The sequence below is a fragment of the Branchiostoma lanceolatum genome, chromosome 2 (genome assembly GCF_035083965.1).
Source record: "Branchiostoma lanceolatum isolate klBraLanc5 chromosome 2, klBraLanc5.hap2, whole genome shotgun sequence".
Classification (NCBI taxonomy): Eukaryota; Metazoa; Chordata; class Leptocardii; order Amphioxiformes; family Branchiostomatidae; genus Branchiostoma; species Branchiostoma lanceolatum.
In genome coordinates, this window is record NC_089723.1 from 28717804 (window position 1) to 28733834 (window position 16031).

A 16031-nucleotide genomic window follows, 5' to 3' on the forward strand; every position below is an offset into this window, starting at 1 on the left:
GTCGATATCACTGATACATGTTTGACATGTTTACTACCACCAATCAGTGAGTGTTCAAAGTAGAATAAAGTCTTACCTGTTCGTTTAAGATGCTGTCGAAACGACGCTGAATGACTTTGAAAACCCCGTTCAGATGAAAGCGAAAAGCTGCTCCTCCGCACGTGCAGCTCAGAATGAAAATGGTGGTCGAAGGAAACACGTCAGGTTTAGGTCAAAGGTTACAATTGGCTTACCTGACTACCCATTCAAAACGAACCAGAACCACATCCATCTATCCAATGAAGTTTTATATGACATTACACTAGAGAGTCAGTCAGAAAAGATAAGAAACACATTGTTGATTTATTGCCTTTATCTGAAAAGTATTAAACTGGAACGGATACCTCAATGTGTAACCATAATGTACATACAGGAAGTTGAATTGTGGTTAAAAAAATGAAATTACAGAAATCATGTAATCAAGTAATTAAAAGAGACAAAACTACTTCATTAAAAACATTATAGAGCACTGCGTTAGTATATTACTATAGTCTACCCATCGAGTGTTAGTTGAACAGATAGTATGTTTATAATAACAATAAAAAAACTTACAAGTTAAACAATATACGATAGAGCGTCCGTTGCCGGGACAGGTGGCAGAGAAGCCATACAGCATCTTTTCTGCCAACCATATCCACACGTACAATAGTTCAGCATAGTACTATACTTCCTCGCCAATGTTCTCCGACATTTGTCAGCATAATTCCATTGTTGAGAATTTTGTCACTTGCACATATTCCAATTGATACAATAAAAATTGAAACGGGGGTCCCGTGCTCGAGGAGGTGCCTCGAACACGTTAAACAGCCTCATTACCCTACACATTGGGTACCTGCCTGTGGCACTGGCTGCAAATACACCTGATATTATTAATAAGTAAATCTCTTCAGCTCCCATTGACCGTCCTTCCTCCACCTGCGCTGATAAAACTACCCTTTTCTGCAGTGTGCTTTCACGTACGTACAGATATGTTTGACCTATAAGCCGCCAAGGACCCTCAATCTGCACATGTGTAATGTTTCTAATCTGCCTGTTTGAGAAAGCGTTTGTCACAAAGTTGCAATTTCAAAAGCAGAATAGTCGTTTTGGTCACATTTCTGTGGTCTTTGCATGTTTTCTCTTATGTACGGATAGGTTTGACATGAAAGCTGACCTGTACCCGCACTCTTCACACATGTAAGGTTTCTCACCGGTATGTTTGACGAAGTGTTTGGCTAAGTCACATTTTCTTACAGTAGAATAGTCACACTGGTCACACTTGTACGGTTTCTTACCGGTATGATTTCTCATGTGTGCACATACATGTAGGTGAGACTTCCAAGCCATCTTGTAACCACACTCCGCACAAATGTAGGGTTTCTCTCTAGTGTGCTTGAAAACGTGTCTGTCCAAATGGTATTTTCTTACAGTTGAATAGTCACACTGGTCACACTTGTAGGGTTTCTCTCCGGTGTGTTTTGCCATGTGTTCATCTAAATTGTAATTTGCTGAAGGGGTAAAGTCACACTGATCACATTTATAAGGCTTCTCACCTGTGTGCTTTCTCATATGTACAGATAAATTTGACCTGAAATTTGACCTGTACCCGCACTCTTCACACATGTAAGGTTTCTCACCAGTGTGTTTGAAAACGTGTTTATCCAAGTCACACTTTTGTACAGCAGAATAGTCACACTGGTCACACTTGAAAGGTTTATCACCAGTATGTTTGAAGATGTGTCTGTCTAAGTCACATTTTCTTGCAGTAGAATAGTCGCACTGGTCACATTTGAAAGGTCTCTCACCGGTGTGTTTTATCAGATGGTTGGACAGATGAGATTCTTGAGTCGTCCAGTAATCACACTCCCCACAAATAAACAGTTTCTTTCGGGTGTGTGTTTCCATGTGTTGATCTAAATTGTATTTTGAGGCAGCAGAATAGTTGCACTGGTCACATTTGTACGGTCTTTCACCTGTATGTTTTCTCATATGTACAGATAAGTTGGACTTGAAAGCTGATCTGTGCCCGCATTCGTCACACATGTAAGGTTTCTCACCAGTGTGTTTGAACTTGTGTTTATCCAAGTCACACTTTTGTACAGCAGAATAGTCACACTGGTCACACTTGAAAGGTTTATCACCGGTATGTTTGAAGATGTGTCTGTCTAAGTCACATTTTCTTGCAGTAGAATAGTCGCACTGGTCACATTTGAAAGGTCTCTCACCGGTGTGTTTTATCAGATGGTTGGACAGATGAGATTCTTGAGTCGTCCAGTAATCGCACTCCCCACACATAAATGGTTTCTTTCGGGTGTGTGTTTCAATGTGTTGATCTAAATTATGTTTTGCTGCTGCAGAATAGTTGCACTGGTCACATTTGTACGGTCTTTCACCCGTATGTTTTCTCATATGTACAGATAAGTTGGACTTGAAAGCTGACCTGTATCCGCACTCTTCACACATGTAAGGTTTCTCACCAGTGTGTTTAAAGATGTGTTTGTCTAAGTCGCATTTTCGTACAGTTGAATAGTCACACTGGTCACACTTATAGGGTTTCTCACCGGTATGTTTTCCCATGTGTTCACAAAGGCGAGACTTCCGAGCCGTCCTGTAACCGCACTCCGCACAAATGTAGGTATTCTTGCCTGAATGCCTTTTCATATGTCGGGTCAGTGCAGACCTATGCTGTGATTTGTACTCACACTCCCCACATGCGTAGGAGGTACGTACAGCGTGTTCTGCCACGTGTCCATCATTCTGTCCCGTGCGAGCCTGTACTGGAAAAGGTGATGTTGCACTCTTGTCAGGATGGGTAGAAGCTACATCGCATGTTGCCTTCCATAATATCCCATCTTGCCTTCCAACGTCTGTTCCTTTCCGGTCGACGTCATCAACAATATTTGTCTCGTTTTCAGCAGGATGGCTGCTTGTTACTTCATTGTCCAGAAACTTGCCACATCTTTTCTTGTCCATTTCTGATTATAATAAACAAAGGTGAAAGATCAGAATCCGTTGTGTTCTACCTACATCTAACAAACTACTTGTCTTTACACAATTGTAGGTGTCGTAAAACAGTATTCTCTTTGTCATGTACATCTTTTTCCTTGTCGATCCCCAACAGACATGTAACTTGTAAGTATAATGCTTACTTGAGTATAATGGATCCTGTAAATCTGTTGCAGACAGAATTCTAGTTGAAGGGGTACTGAAATGTTGCTTATCTGTTAAATCATGGCTTTATCAAAGATCTACGCGTTTCAGGGGGTTGGGAATCCACATCCTCCGAACCTCCTTGATTTGCAAACTCATTCGGTTTGCCGCTAGATTATAATCCAAAGATACAAAAGAACCCCCAAAACAAACAATAGTTCGGAGACCTCATATCTTCATGAACTATTCTGATCATGCAAATGACTTCCACATTTACGTAATCTATGCGAGGTCATGTACACCTTTAACTAACTTACACATGTCGTAATATTGACAGTCCAATCATTTACCACTTAGATAAATTATGGCGCTTTTGTATCAATTATGCAAATAAGGTATTTATAAGCATAACTGGTATCTGTTAATGTTCCACCTGCCATAAAATACATATGTTACATGTATTGGAGTCCTAAAATGTAAAACACTGCAAATAAAGATTTTCCTCATTAATTATGCAAATGAAGTCCCAATTTGCATAATTTGCATTGTATACCTGCATATTAAATATCATGGCAAACCGTCTTTCTTTTCTTCAGTTATTCTCCTTGGAAAAAAATTGACAAAGAAGCCCCTGCAGTTCCAGAGCAAGCTGCTAGGAAGCCTAAACCTACACCACTTCTTCCTACCTACACTACATCATACGCTATCTGCCACCAACAAATCAAGACCATAGCACGTTCACGTCAAAAGATAGAAAAAAACGGAAGTTCTGCTGCAGTACCAAGGTCACATACCAGGGGTACCAAAATCGACCTTGACCTTTGTCTTTGCAACACCTACCCACATATCAAATATCATTGTAATCCATCCAGAGGTTCTCGAGTTATGCAATAGTTCGGAAACACAGACAGACAGACAGATAGACACACCGACACACACACAGACACACCAAAAACTACATTTTGTATACCTCCATTTTTCATGGAGATCATAACACATGTATACTGCCTACGGGCATGCCATCCAACCTCTGCTTTAGCCTGATAGCTAACCTTTGATAGCTGCCGAGTCTCTTTCGTCCTCTTTCGACAGCTACAATAGGTTTGGATACCAGGCTACCTCTGATATAGCCGTGGCAACTAACGAAGGGTGTTTTTGCTTGATATTACAGAAGATCTTTATTACATATACATGTACTAGGGATACTAGTAGTATATGTAATATCAAGCAAAAACACCCTTCGTAAGTCGCCACGGCTACCTCTGATAGGGCAAAATCCAAACTTAAGGACTTTGATTTATACTCAAACTAGAGTTCCACGAACACATTCTCTTTGCCAAATAATCAAGGCTTATTATGGAGAGTGATTAATATTTACGTGCTTATCAACCCCTGCAAATTTGATCATGCACCATACCATTTGGAAGTTATGATTGGGCGAATGAGTCCAGTCTAGATAGGGTTAAAAATCATTTGGTGGTACAGGACTAGTATATGTGTAGAGTGTGGTGATATATGTTATAACTGGTCATGAAAAATATGAGTATGTTGATATTATATGGGCCACAAAGGTTCGATATTGCAGTGTTGTAAGTTGAAAGTGATGATGAAATGGTACAGTCAATATATATGAATAGAATAAATCTTTATTCCATATCATACACATTTTGAAAGACATAGTACATGTACATGTGACTTTTCCGCACCTAGCAGTGATGCAGTTTTGGTGCAGTGTACTCTCCAAGCAGAGGAGTGGGTCTGGCTGGTTTTTGACGTGTTTTTAGGTGTTTTTGTCAGGCTTTCTATTTTGTCCCCTTTTCGTTATGTCGCCAACTGTGTTGAACAAAAATGCCTAAACTGAACGCGTTAAAAACCAGCAGGACCCACACCTCTGCTTGGAGAATAGTTTATTTATTTGACCTACATGTACGTTTATGCAAGGCCATCTGTTTACATGACCTGACACTGTCCCATGTCCCATTATGAAATGCAGTGGGTTAATAAACTTTCCTTACTAATTATGCAAATTAGCTTCTGATTTGCATAATTAGTCATTGATTATGTAAAGCACCATCTGAGCTCTCTACATACCAAACATCACGACGATCTGTCGACCCCATCTCAAGTTATTCATGTCCGAATGTCAAAACAAAAACACCCACTGCAGTTCTTAACAAGCCGCTAGGGGGCCAAAATTTACAGAACTTACTTTCTGTGGCATGAACTATCTACCACACAAAAATCATGACCATAGCACTTTCAGAAAATATGCCCCTAAATTTTGAAGCTCCGTTGCAGTACCTTGGGTACCCGCTAGAAGGCCCATTAGCGAACTTGACCTTCCTTTCTGTAAACCCTACCCATCCACTAAATATCATACAGATCCATCAACAGCTTTTCGAGTTATGCTGGCGACATACAAATACACATCCACACAAAGCCCGCTGCAGTACCGACGGAAAATACCAGGGGAACCATTTTTCAACTTGACCTCCGTTTTCACAACACCTACACACCTGCAAAAAATCATGAAGATCCATCAACGTTTCCGTCACTTTTTTTGCCTACATACAAACACAAAAAAATGCAAAGTCCGCTGCAGTACTGTTGAAAAACGCAAGGTGAACCATTTTCGAACTTGACCTTTCTTTGCACAACCACTACACACCTACCAAAAATCATAAAGATTCATTGAAGCTTTCTTGAGTTATGCTCCTGACATACATTCAGACCCACCCAACATATTTTTCAACCGAAAACATAATCTTCTCCGAGTACAAGTACTCGGCGAAGATAATTATAGCTGCGAACACAAACAAAGAATCCAGGCAAAAACACTACCCCGGTCGGAGGTCACTGACCTCTCCCGGGGGAAATTCAAATCAGGGAGCATTCGAACCACCGACCTCCGGTGTCCACACTGATTAGACCCATATGGTGAACAACAACTTTAATAGCCAGTCTTATTCAAACCAAGGACATTATATATAATGTCCTTGTTCAAACTGAACGCCAAACGCAAAAGATATCATTTCACTCAAATTCACAAGGCATATTTACATCAACCAGGAGCAGTGTCCACACGCAAACACTGCAAAACCAAAAGTCACAAAGTTCGGCCATTTCCGAGCATATCTACTAATCTAGAAAGTGCACATCCTGTCTGTTCCATGTGGTAGAAACTAATGACACAAATAGATCAAATTTCTTTCTCTAATCATCGGGTCTAAGGTCTACTACGCATGCATATCATAACTGGTACCGGTCTTCACTCAAAAGGAACACAAAGGAAAAGTGTACCATTTCATTAAATCTAAAGCAATGATGTCATGACACAAAAAAGGAGAGAGGGGGCCGGGAGGTAAATTATGTTTGACCCCGAAAAAATAATCAAATGAACGTTGGAGAGATAACTGCTTAGCTTACTTTTATCGTGCCTCATCACCACTATAAAAGAAAGTAGAAGAAAGTCTTACCTATCCGTTTTGATATGTTGTCGTATTGATATATCCCAGACAATAGATTGCTTAGATGAGAGAAATGATGCTTCTCTCGAAAAATAAAAATGGCAGTCGAAGGCTTAGAGGTCAGGCTCAGGTCAAAGTTGACCAACCTGATTACCCAAAACGAACACAGGGCTATCTGATTTGCGTGTTTAGAAGCTCCGTGTTTCTTCCTATATATAACTCTTGCTTTAGATACGATGAATAATCGTGATGTGGTCTTCGCTCTTCACCATTCATTGTTTATTTTGAAACAAATAAATGTACATACTGTACATGTATCAAAACCTGTTCAGTTCCAGTTTGGTGAAGGTACACTCAGGCCAGGCATAAGTGCAGATTGCTTTAAATTTTCCATTCACCATTATCATGATTAGTCACAATTTGACTAAAATTATGAATACATGAACCAGCCTTTTCATTTGCAAATCTTTCACCTAAGTATCATCAAGGAGGTATCATACAATAGTAATACAGGATAATTTTGTCTTGCTTCACGCAATCTTTAAGCATCATACTGGAAATAAAACATCAAAATGTGAAAACAATTTGTGTCACCTCAACAAGCTTTATTGATCTATATTCTTGTATCTTATGTCATACCTGGGCCTGATACGGGTGTTCCGGACCGTGTGATAACTATCCGGATCACATAGGGTTCGGGAGTGTTATCACACAGGCTTCCATGGAATGTTTCGAATGCATTTCGAGCGCACCGGTTGAGCCGCCGTCGGAAATTCGAATACCAGATTCGGAGGTTAGAATCAAAGTTGTTACAGTTTCTTGTTCGAGGACACAAAACTACCTCAACTTCTGGCGCATTCGGCATTGAAATGTGTGTCATATCTAGGGTGAGTACGACCAAGGTATGACATAAATAAAATACAACACGTTGTATTCCGCATCACCCTCGGTCCCAGCCCTCCCGCGGGTCGGATCGCCCTCCAGCCTACGGCCATCGGACGATCCGACCCGCGTTCGGGCTGGTACCTTGGGTGATACGGAATACCCCGTGTTGTATTCTATATTTATATTGCACGAGCTCATCAGTAGTGACTGTCTGTAAAAGTGGGGTCAAAGGTATGTTTTAAGCTACCCCATATTCGCATCCATACACTGTGTCTCCTTGTCTTATCTACTTAAGCCACACTGACTTAATATCATGGATGACATCCTCTGGAGACCCTAAAAGTAATGCAAGTGGAAAATAAAGTTACTAAGGCAATAAGTTGACAAACGAGTACCCAGTAACACATTGCAAAAGTAATTTTTAAGCTCAACCCAAGATTTCTTAAAGGCATACTCAACTCCAGAGGAGAGTGTTCTGATTCTACTAATTATCTTTTTCTGAATCGCAAGACGTAATTGTATTGGCAACCTGACATTGTACTTAGACTAGGCAGCAGTTGCATCATACAGCATCAATATTCTGATAAACCCCAGAGTACCCTCCAGGTAAATTACAGCCAGGTGTAACATATCGCGAACAACCATTGGACAAACTTCACCTGGGGCACTCTTAATGTACAATCACTTTTGTGATGGTTTTATTTTCGTGATTTTCAGTGTGACGTCTAATTTATGACACCATGGTTATGATATCGGTGGTGTTAGGAATTCGAGTTCAGTGTTAAAACCACAAATTCCAGTATGCGTTTCCAATGTATTACTACTACTGTAAAACAGAATTGTTTCAATCACAAACTCAAAACAACACGGAAACCTCATTCGCCCTCCTACTGCAAAATAAAAATAAAAGTAAATTAGTTTATACTGTTCTACTACCTCTTAATCCTCAGTGCAACAGGATAATCATATTAAGCACATTCTAAAGTATAGATGTTTAGAACATGATTGTTTTCTTCTACATTGAGACAGGTTGGTCATTTGGCCATTCATAAAATGATTTTCCATCAGCATGTTTTACCATGTGTTTGTCTAGATTACATTTCTGTATGGCAGAGTAATCGCACAGGTTACATTTGTGGGGCTGTTCGCCTGTATGTCTTTTCATGTGCCTGGTCAGACTAGACCTGTCACTAAACCTGTACCCACACTCCCCACACATGTAGGGTTTCTCACCGGTGTGTTTAACCATGTGTCGATCTAAATGGCTTTTCAGTAATGCAGAATAGTCGCATTGGGGACACTTGAAAGGTTTTATGCCAGAATGTTGTTTCGCGTGTGCGGATAAGCTAGAACTGTCTCCCGTCATAAATCCGCACTCCCCACACATGTACGGTTTTTCTCCCGTATGTTTTCTCATGTGTCGCCGCAGGCTAGACCCGTCGACCGTCCTGTACCCACACTCCCCACACATGTAGGGTTTGTCACCGTTATGTCTAGCCACGTGTTGTGTCAAGTTCTTTTTCCAATGCGTACAAAATTCGCACCTATCACACTTGTACTGTTTCTCGCCAGTATGTTTTCTCATGTGTTCGGATAGCCGAGAGTTTTTAAATGTCCTGTATCCACACTGTTGACATACGTAGGGTGCGTCCATAGTAGGTTCTTTTACATCCTGATATAGCTGTTCTATAGGGGCCTGTAGATATAGATGTGACCAGGTGTTCTTGTCAGGTGAGGTTGAAGTCACACTGCTAGTTTCCTCTTCCTCTTCCTGCTGCTTTGCAACTATCTGTTCTTGTCCTGTCCTGTCATTCCCGGGATGTCTGATAGGCGGTTCAACAGGAAATACGCAGCTAGGCTCTTCCATTCCTAATGCCAGGATGTCCATATAAGTTACTTACAGTGTATACTAAGTGGTAGACAAAGTTTTTTTTAGTATGAAAGAGATATTGAACCACTCATGAAGGATAGTAGAATACATTACAATATAGTAGACAGGACTTTCATGTTTTGAGGTGTAACAGTGGGGCTCAAACGCCACTAACTGACCAGTCTAACTGGTCGGGACCTTTTAGCCTAGTCATCAACGTGTGTGGGCTGTGAGCTGGCGGGCCCAGGTTTGATCCCCGGGAGCCAGAAGACTATTCTACTATCCTCTTTGTTTCAGTGGTTCCGACACCTGCCCTAAGTGTGATGGCAAAATGTGCCGCAAAGGGATATCGAACTCGGAGATTCGATGACAAATCTTAAAAAGAAAAGGGGCAGTAGTGTAACAGTGAGGCTCAAGCGCCACTAACTGACCAGTCTAAGTTGTCCGGACCTTTTAGCCTAGCGGTTAGGACGTTGTGTTCATGGGCTGGCAGCCCGAGTTCGGCGTGGGTTCGAATTCCTGGAGCCAGGGGACTGTACTACTCGCCTCTTTGTTTCAGAGGCACCAATTATGACATGAATGCAACAATTGTACACATTATGTAATCGTAAATCTTGAGTCTTCAGCGTGTTTGCTTCTTGAAAACAGTTCTGAATATACCTATCTAATGTTATAAACAGATAAAAAGATTAACAGATGAATGACCAGAATGGGTGGTGTGACTGCCCCCCCCCCCCCCCCTTCGTGGTCCTTTTTTAACCTGACTGATATAACGTTATACATATCGAAAGCACTATTCTTCCCGATAATAATGATGATGATTTTATTGATATAATATCAGTAGTCTCGGGGTATAAAATCATATCGTCGTTTTCCATAGCATTTTCTCATTTGCATATACATGTAAATTATGAACTCAGTGTTTTGTCATAATATACACTTTATTTCATCTACCTGTCCTCTTAGCACGAATTGAGGGCTAAAAGATAAACAGAGGTCTTACCTGTTCGCTTGTAATATTCCCTATTAAATATGGCGTTCAATCTCGTTACAATCGCTTCTGAAAGCGAGATAGCGAGAAGTGTTTCTCCCGAAGATGGCGGTGTTACACCCTGTTTGACTGCTGGTCAAAGGTTAAAGTTGAAATACCTGATGACCCTAGGCGATCACGAGGACACATCATGTTGGCACACAGAGCAGAAATCAGGAAACAAGAGACAACGAACGGTTGTTCTAGGATCTTCTAGCAACCTTTCATTGATAATGTTTGGTATCACAACTCGGAAGGATGCCGAATCGTCGACAATGTCGGTTGATACGCTTGGAGACCACGCTTCTAGACGTTTCGATGTCAGGAAGTTTCGTCGCCTGATTAAATCGCGCATGTTCCAAGTTGATAATATAGTGGCCTAGCGGGAAGGGGCCACTGGCAGTGGTGTTTGCTTAACACAAATTACTTCAGTCGCCCTAGCCCTAACTCTCACCCTAACAATAGAAGTTTAGCTAGCTACAAACAGTAATTTGTAGGAACTTAGATCTATGATCATATATGGACGAGCTGTAAGGAGAGGACGAATAGTCTGACAGTGGAATATCTTGGCAACGAAAAGACCTTATACCGAAAAGATCCTCCCAATTCATTTGCTGAAATTAACCTCTATACGGAGTCTATAATACTAATAGCCCGTAAATGAAACATGAGAAGACCGTATACTTCTAATACTTAGAAACACACATGGTAAGGTATAGCCTGAATGGCAAAAGAAGTAAGACATCGACTGATCAAAAGATTGAAGTTCGAATGTAACGTTGGGTAACATAAATTCGGGATTTTTCCGATAATGGTTGACTGAAATCAATCTAGCAGAACAATAAACCATCCTTTTTTTATATTATTCTGTCAGTATCATGTACTATCTTTGCACTAATAATATATATGGTAGATTTTGTCTGTAGTCGTGCTGACACCAAAATATTTCAACTTGAAACTACCGTCCGCCGCACGCACAATGACGGTGCTGTCGGACAGGGGGGCACATTAATTCGGGAGAGAAGATTCGTCTTGAATATCTTACCGCTAATCACATTTTATACAGCAGCTATTCGTTCCATCCTTGGCTTGAGGAGAGTGCTATGGATATAGACGTGTCCAAGTAAAAAAAATACACGAAAAAATGGCCGTACCGCACGCATCAGGCCTTCGGGAACAACCCGTATGTTGAGTCGGTAGAACGTCACTCAAAGTTCACCCCCACCGTCATGGAAATTTGTACATTATTCATCGGGGCGTTAGCTGGACGCCGTAGAAATGGTGATACTACTATGTCCATGTGTTTCTGCTTGTGCTAAGAGCAAACTTTGAGGAAAATATCGCCATCAGTCCACTATCACACACAACATTTAGACAAAAAAGTGTTCCTCGCAAACGTTTGTCGTCTGCCGAATAGCAGGATTCTGGGTAACGAATATGGCGGCGGGAAAATTCACCGTAGTGCCGTAGCCATTGGTTGTAGCAACAAAGAGGCGTTTTGATGATTAATCACACTTAGAGTCCAGTTGTAGGTTAGCAAAAGAGATTCTAATAAGTTGTATTGTAAATAATTGTGTTTAGCAGGAAGCGGATGTGACATTTGTCTTATAAACCAGCGAACAACTATGTACATATAATTCTCCCACGAAGCCCTCAGACTGTGACAATAAGGGACGGAGAGTTTTTGACGTCGCCAACTTCTAATGCATGGTTATCGAAGCTTTTCAGACAGTGTTCTGAATACGTTAGTCTGTCAAGTTTGCATTTCTAGCGGTATTACTGATGTTGCATCTAGCACATATCCCTAAACACCCCGTTTTCGAAAAATCCCGAATTTAAGTACCCCGCGAATTTATGTTACCCAACGTTACACATACTGTCGCATTGGAAAGGACATCTGTTTACTGTTCAAAAGTCTTCTATGCGCATAATGCTTATCACCGTATATAAGGTAAGATAGCTTCTCCAACCGTATTTTCGAAGCATAGGCTCATGTCTTGCCTGAAAACCGTTTTTCGCAGTTGAAAGCTGCTGTTATGAAGGTACACGTCTGTCCACCTCGAAGGCTTTCGAACAGTAAACAGAAGCAAACATCGAACGTGCATGTACGAATAGAACGTCTGACTTGTGACGTCGACGTCACCGATGTCGTTTCCAAGGCGGCAGTATGTGTACATTCAAATTTCAAATGTAACGGTTACTTTCAAAGTTTGAACGTACACAAACTGTCACCTTGGAAATGACGTCGACGACGCACACATCCAGTTGCACTACAGAAGAGGTTTCATAGAAATATCTTTATGGGAAGAGGTATAGACCAACAGATAAGAAACAAACATGGTGCCGCCTTGAAAACTCATTGACTGCTTTGCCGTATGTGACTATATATCGGTTATTTTGCAGGTGAATTATTCTTTCTTATAACTTGGACCAAACAAAGCTTAAAACGACTTGACTTTCGGTCAGGACGGAACGTTTTTGGTGCGAACCGTGAGCAATGTGGCGGGAAACAAACGTATGCTTAAAGTTTATTTATGATTTTTATCAGAAGTCCGGTAACAAAGACATGGGCATAGTGGTGATGCACTCAAATACAATAACTTATACTACAGCGACACAGAAAAGGTACATAAGATTACCAACTTAAGCAAATTTCTTTAACAGACGTCAGATAAATCAAATATGACTTAACTAAAATGTGTCACCCTTGTTTTTCTCGCCACTAGCTTGCCTAGTAATTTTCAAGGGACGTCGACTGAACTTAATAACCGTATGATTTTAACTTTAATAGATGTTGATCAAAGACTTCATACTATATAATTATGCCCCCATGGCCAGGTTTGAGTTGTACACCTTATTCCTGGGTCAGACCGCGAACATATATTCAATCACCCCTCGTAATGGTAGCCTGTACAACACAAGCTTTCGCTGCCTAGAACTACGTGTAATTCGCTACTCTTCAATGCCTTCAATACTTGCTAGAGTTAACATTATGATAAACAACTACCTGGGCATAAATGGAAAAAGGTTTAAAGAAATTGCTATTCCTGATAAGAAGGGTATAAAACACCTTAGCCAACACGGCAAAAACCATTAACATTTCACGGAGGTCTGTGTCCTGTGGCCTCTTGTTTGAACACTTGAAATCATGCTATAATCGGCCAAACGCAGTCTATTATAGCCCACCGTAAATGACACAACGTCAGAAGGCCTTGGAAACACACTTGGTCAAGGTCAACAAAAGAACTGAAACTTCGGCTGATCAAACTGAAGTTGAAAAGTGCGATTACATAACCTATGACGCATAATGTTCAGCCAAGTCATCACGTATGAGGTAAGATAGCTTCTCCAACCTTATTCCCGAAACATAGTCTTGTCTGAGAACCATTTTCAGTAAACGTTGAAAGCTGCTGTTACGGAGAGACACATCTGCCCACCTCGAAGGCTTTCGAACAGTAAACAGAAGCAAACATCGAACGTGGAGACGTCAATAGAACGTCTGACTTGTGACGTCGCCGACGGTATTTCCAAGTCAACCGTTTGTGAACGCTTGAACTTCGAATGTAACCGTTACATTCGAAGTTCGAACGTACACAAACTGTGCGTCGCCTTGGAAATGTGACGTCGGCGACATACACATGCAGTTGCAATGTCATTGCACGTTTCATAGAACCATCTTTATCGGAAGAGGTAGGCTAACCCTGATAGGAAAAAATGGTGCCACCATAAAAGCTCTTCACTGAATGCTCTGCCGTTCGTGACTATGTATCGGTTGCTGTAAGTATTTTATGCTCGCGTCGATTTTATGTAGTACTACGCGATTGTTACGTCGACCTTCTGAGCGCTAACTCATCTCAACGCGAACTTGTTTAGCCACATGCAACTCCTCCGCACACCTTAAGCTTCCGCCGCGGCTACCCTTTATGTACTTCAGATATAGTTACATGTTAGCCTGGAATCCAGACCTATTATAGCTCCCTAGTCTCTCTCCGCAATCCAGACCTATTATAGCTCCCTAGTCTCTCTCCGCAATCCAGACCTATTATAGCTCCCTAGTCTCTCTCCGCAATCCAGACCTATTATAGCTCCCGAGTCTCTCTCCGCAAATAGCGGAGAGAGACTCGGGAGCTATAATAGGTCTGGATTCCAGGCTAGTTACATGTTACACTCACTGTCACAATAAACATGTACTACTAGTAATGAAAAGACACACTTCTTCTTCAAGAATTAAATAAATATCTATTGAAAAAACATGCAACAATTCACCGGTAACAAATCATACAAACATTCTACATACTGTACTAGTATACAGGAAATTTCTAAAGAAAATCTACCCGACCAAGCGGAAAAATTACATCTTTATCTACCCTAACGTTGCACGAAAAGGGAATTATAGGATCTGAAAAATTTACAGCATGTTTGCAAGAAACTTTACGCTATACTACAACAAAAATATAAAATTTCTACGGAAAATCTAACTCTTAATTCAGGCGATTTGGTGGAAACATGGCGGCCTTTGTTTTACAACATCTACCCAAGCGAAAAATGGCGTCGGTCTTTGTTGACAAATTCAAGAATGAGAAAAATTAAAACACGTTTACAAGAAAGTTTACGCTTTACTACGACAAAAACATGTCAATTGTACGGAAAAATCTAACACTTGACTTGAGCTATTTAGATAAACATTTAATGGAGGTCTGTGTCCTACGGACTCTTGTTTTAACATTTGGAATCATGCTGTAATCGGCCTAACGCCGAAAGAACATAACCTCTAAGTTGAAATCTATAATAGCCCGCCGTAAATGACACAACATTAGAAGGCCTTAGAAACACACTTGGTCAAGGTCAACCAAAAGAATTAAGACTGCGGATGATCACAACTGAAGTTGACAAGTGCGGTTACATAACCTACGGCGCATAATGTTCAGCCAAGTCATCACGTATGAGGTAAGATAGCTTCTCCAACCTTATTCCCGAAACATAGTTTCGTCTGGTACCCATTTTACGTAGACGTTGAAAGCTGCTGTTACGAAGAGACACAGACACGTCCACCTCGATTGGTTTCGAACAGTAAACAGAAGCAAAAATTGAACGTGGAGACAGGACATCTGACTTGTGACGTCCCTGTCGACCGTTATCTCCAAGGCGACAGTTTGTGTACGTTCGAAGCCATGTTCGAACTTCGAATGGCTTTACTGTGCCCACTTGCCAGCTAAACTCCTCTGGTATGTTTGGTAAATTTCTACTATCTTTCCGACGACCTGTGGAGCCTGGTAGAGGCTACACAAAACTACAGAGGAGTTCATGGAAACATGTTTATGGAAAGAGGTAACGTTAGGCCCGATAGAAATACACAAAGCCAACAGATAAAATAACTTAACGTTGATGCCGACCTGAAAATTCTTTATTGAACGTTTTGTCGTCTGTGACTAACGTTATCATAAATACATGTTATTTTGCGGATACATACTAGTAATCTTCTCTGCCATAACCAAACTTTTAAGCTTCCAACGGCTGAACTTTCAGGACGGAAAGCTTCCGGTGCGAACCAGTAATGAGGTGGGAAACAAGCGTATGCTTCAAGTTGTGTTTTGTGGTCATGCACAAAGAC

General features: G+C 41.0%; 2 protein-coding genes across 5 annotated transcripts; both read right to left on the minus strand.

Moving 5' to 3' along the window:
* Positions 1–326: 326 nt before the first annotated feature.
* LOC136428417 (zinc finger protein 665-like) lies at positions 327–15535 on the minus strand. 4 transcript variants are annotated; one of them, XM_066417895.1, is made up of 3 exons: positions 10394–11173; positions 6645–9389; positions 327–2993 (listed from the first exon to the last, which is right to left on the minus strand). In XM_066417895.1, exon 3 carries the CDS (start codon positions 2989–2991, stop codon positions 1129–1131), a length of 1863 nt encoding a protein of 620 aa, XP_066273992.1. In that variant the 5' UTR covers positions 2992–2993; positions 6645–9389; positions 10394–11173; the 3' UTR covers positions 327–1128. The 4 variants fall into 4 exon arrangements, with proteins under 4 accessions (XP_066273992.1, XP_066273995.1, XP_066273994.1 ...); XM_066417898.1 differs by lacking the exons at positions 6645–9389; positions 10394–11173 and adding an exon at positions 15387–15535; XM_066417897.1 differs by lacking the exons at positions 6645–9389; positions 10394–11173 and adding an exon at positions 13774–14186.
* LOC136426965 (zinc finger protein OZF-like) lies at positions 7177–8991 on the minus strand. Its single transcript, XM_066415684.1, has 2 exons — positions 8599–8991; positions 7177–7188 (listed from the first exon to the last, which is right to left on the minus strand). Exons 1-2 carry the CDS (start codon positions 8989–8991, stop codon positions 7177–7179), a joined length of 405 nt encoding a protein of 134 aa, XP_066271781.1.
* Positions 15536–16031: the final 496 nt, after the last annotated feature.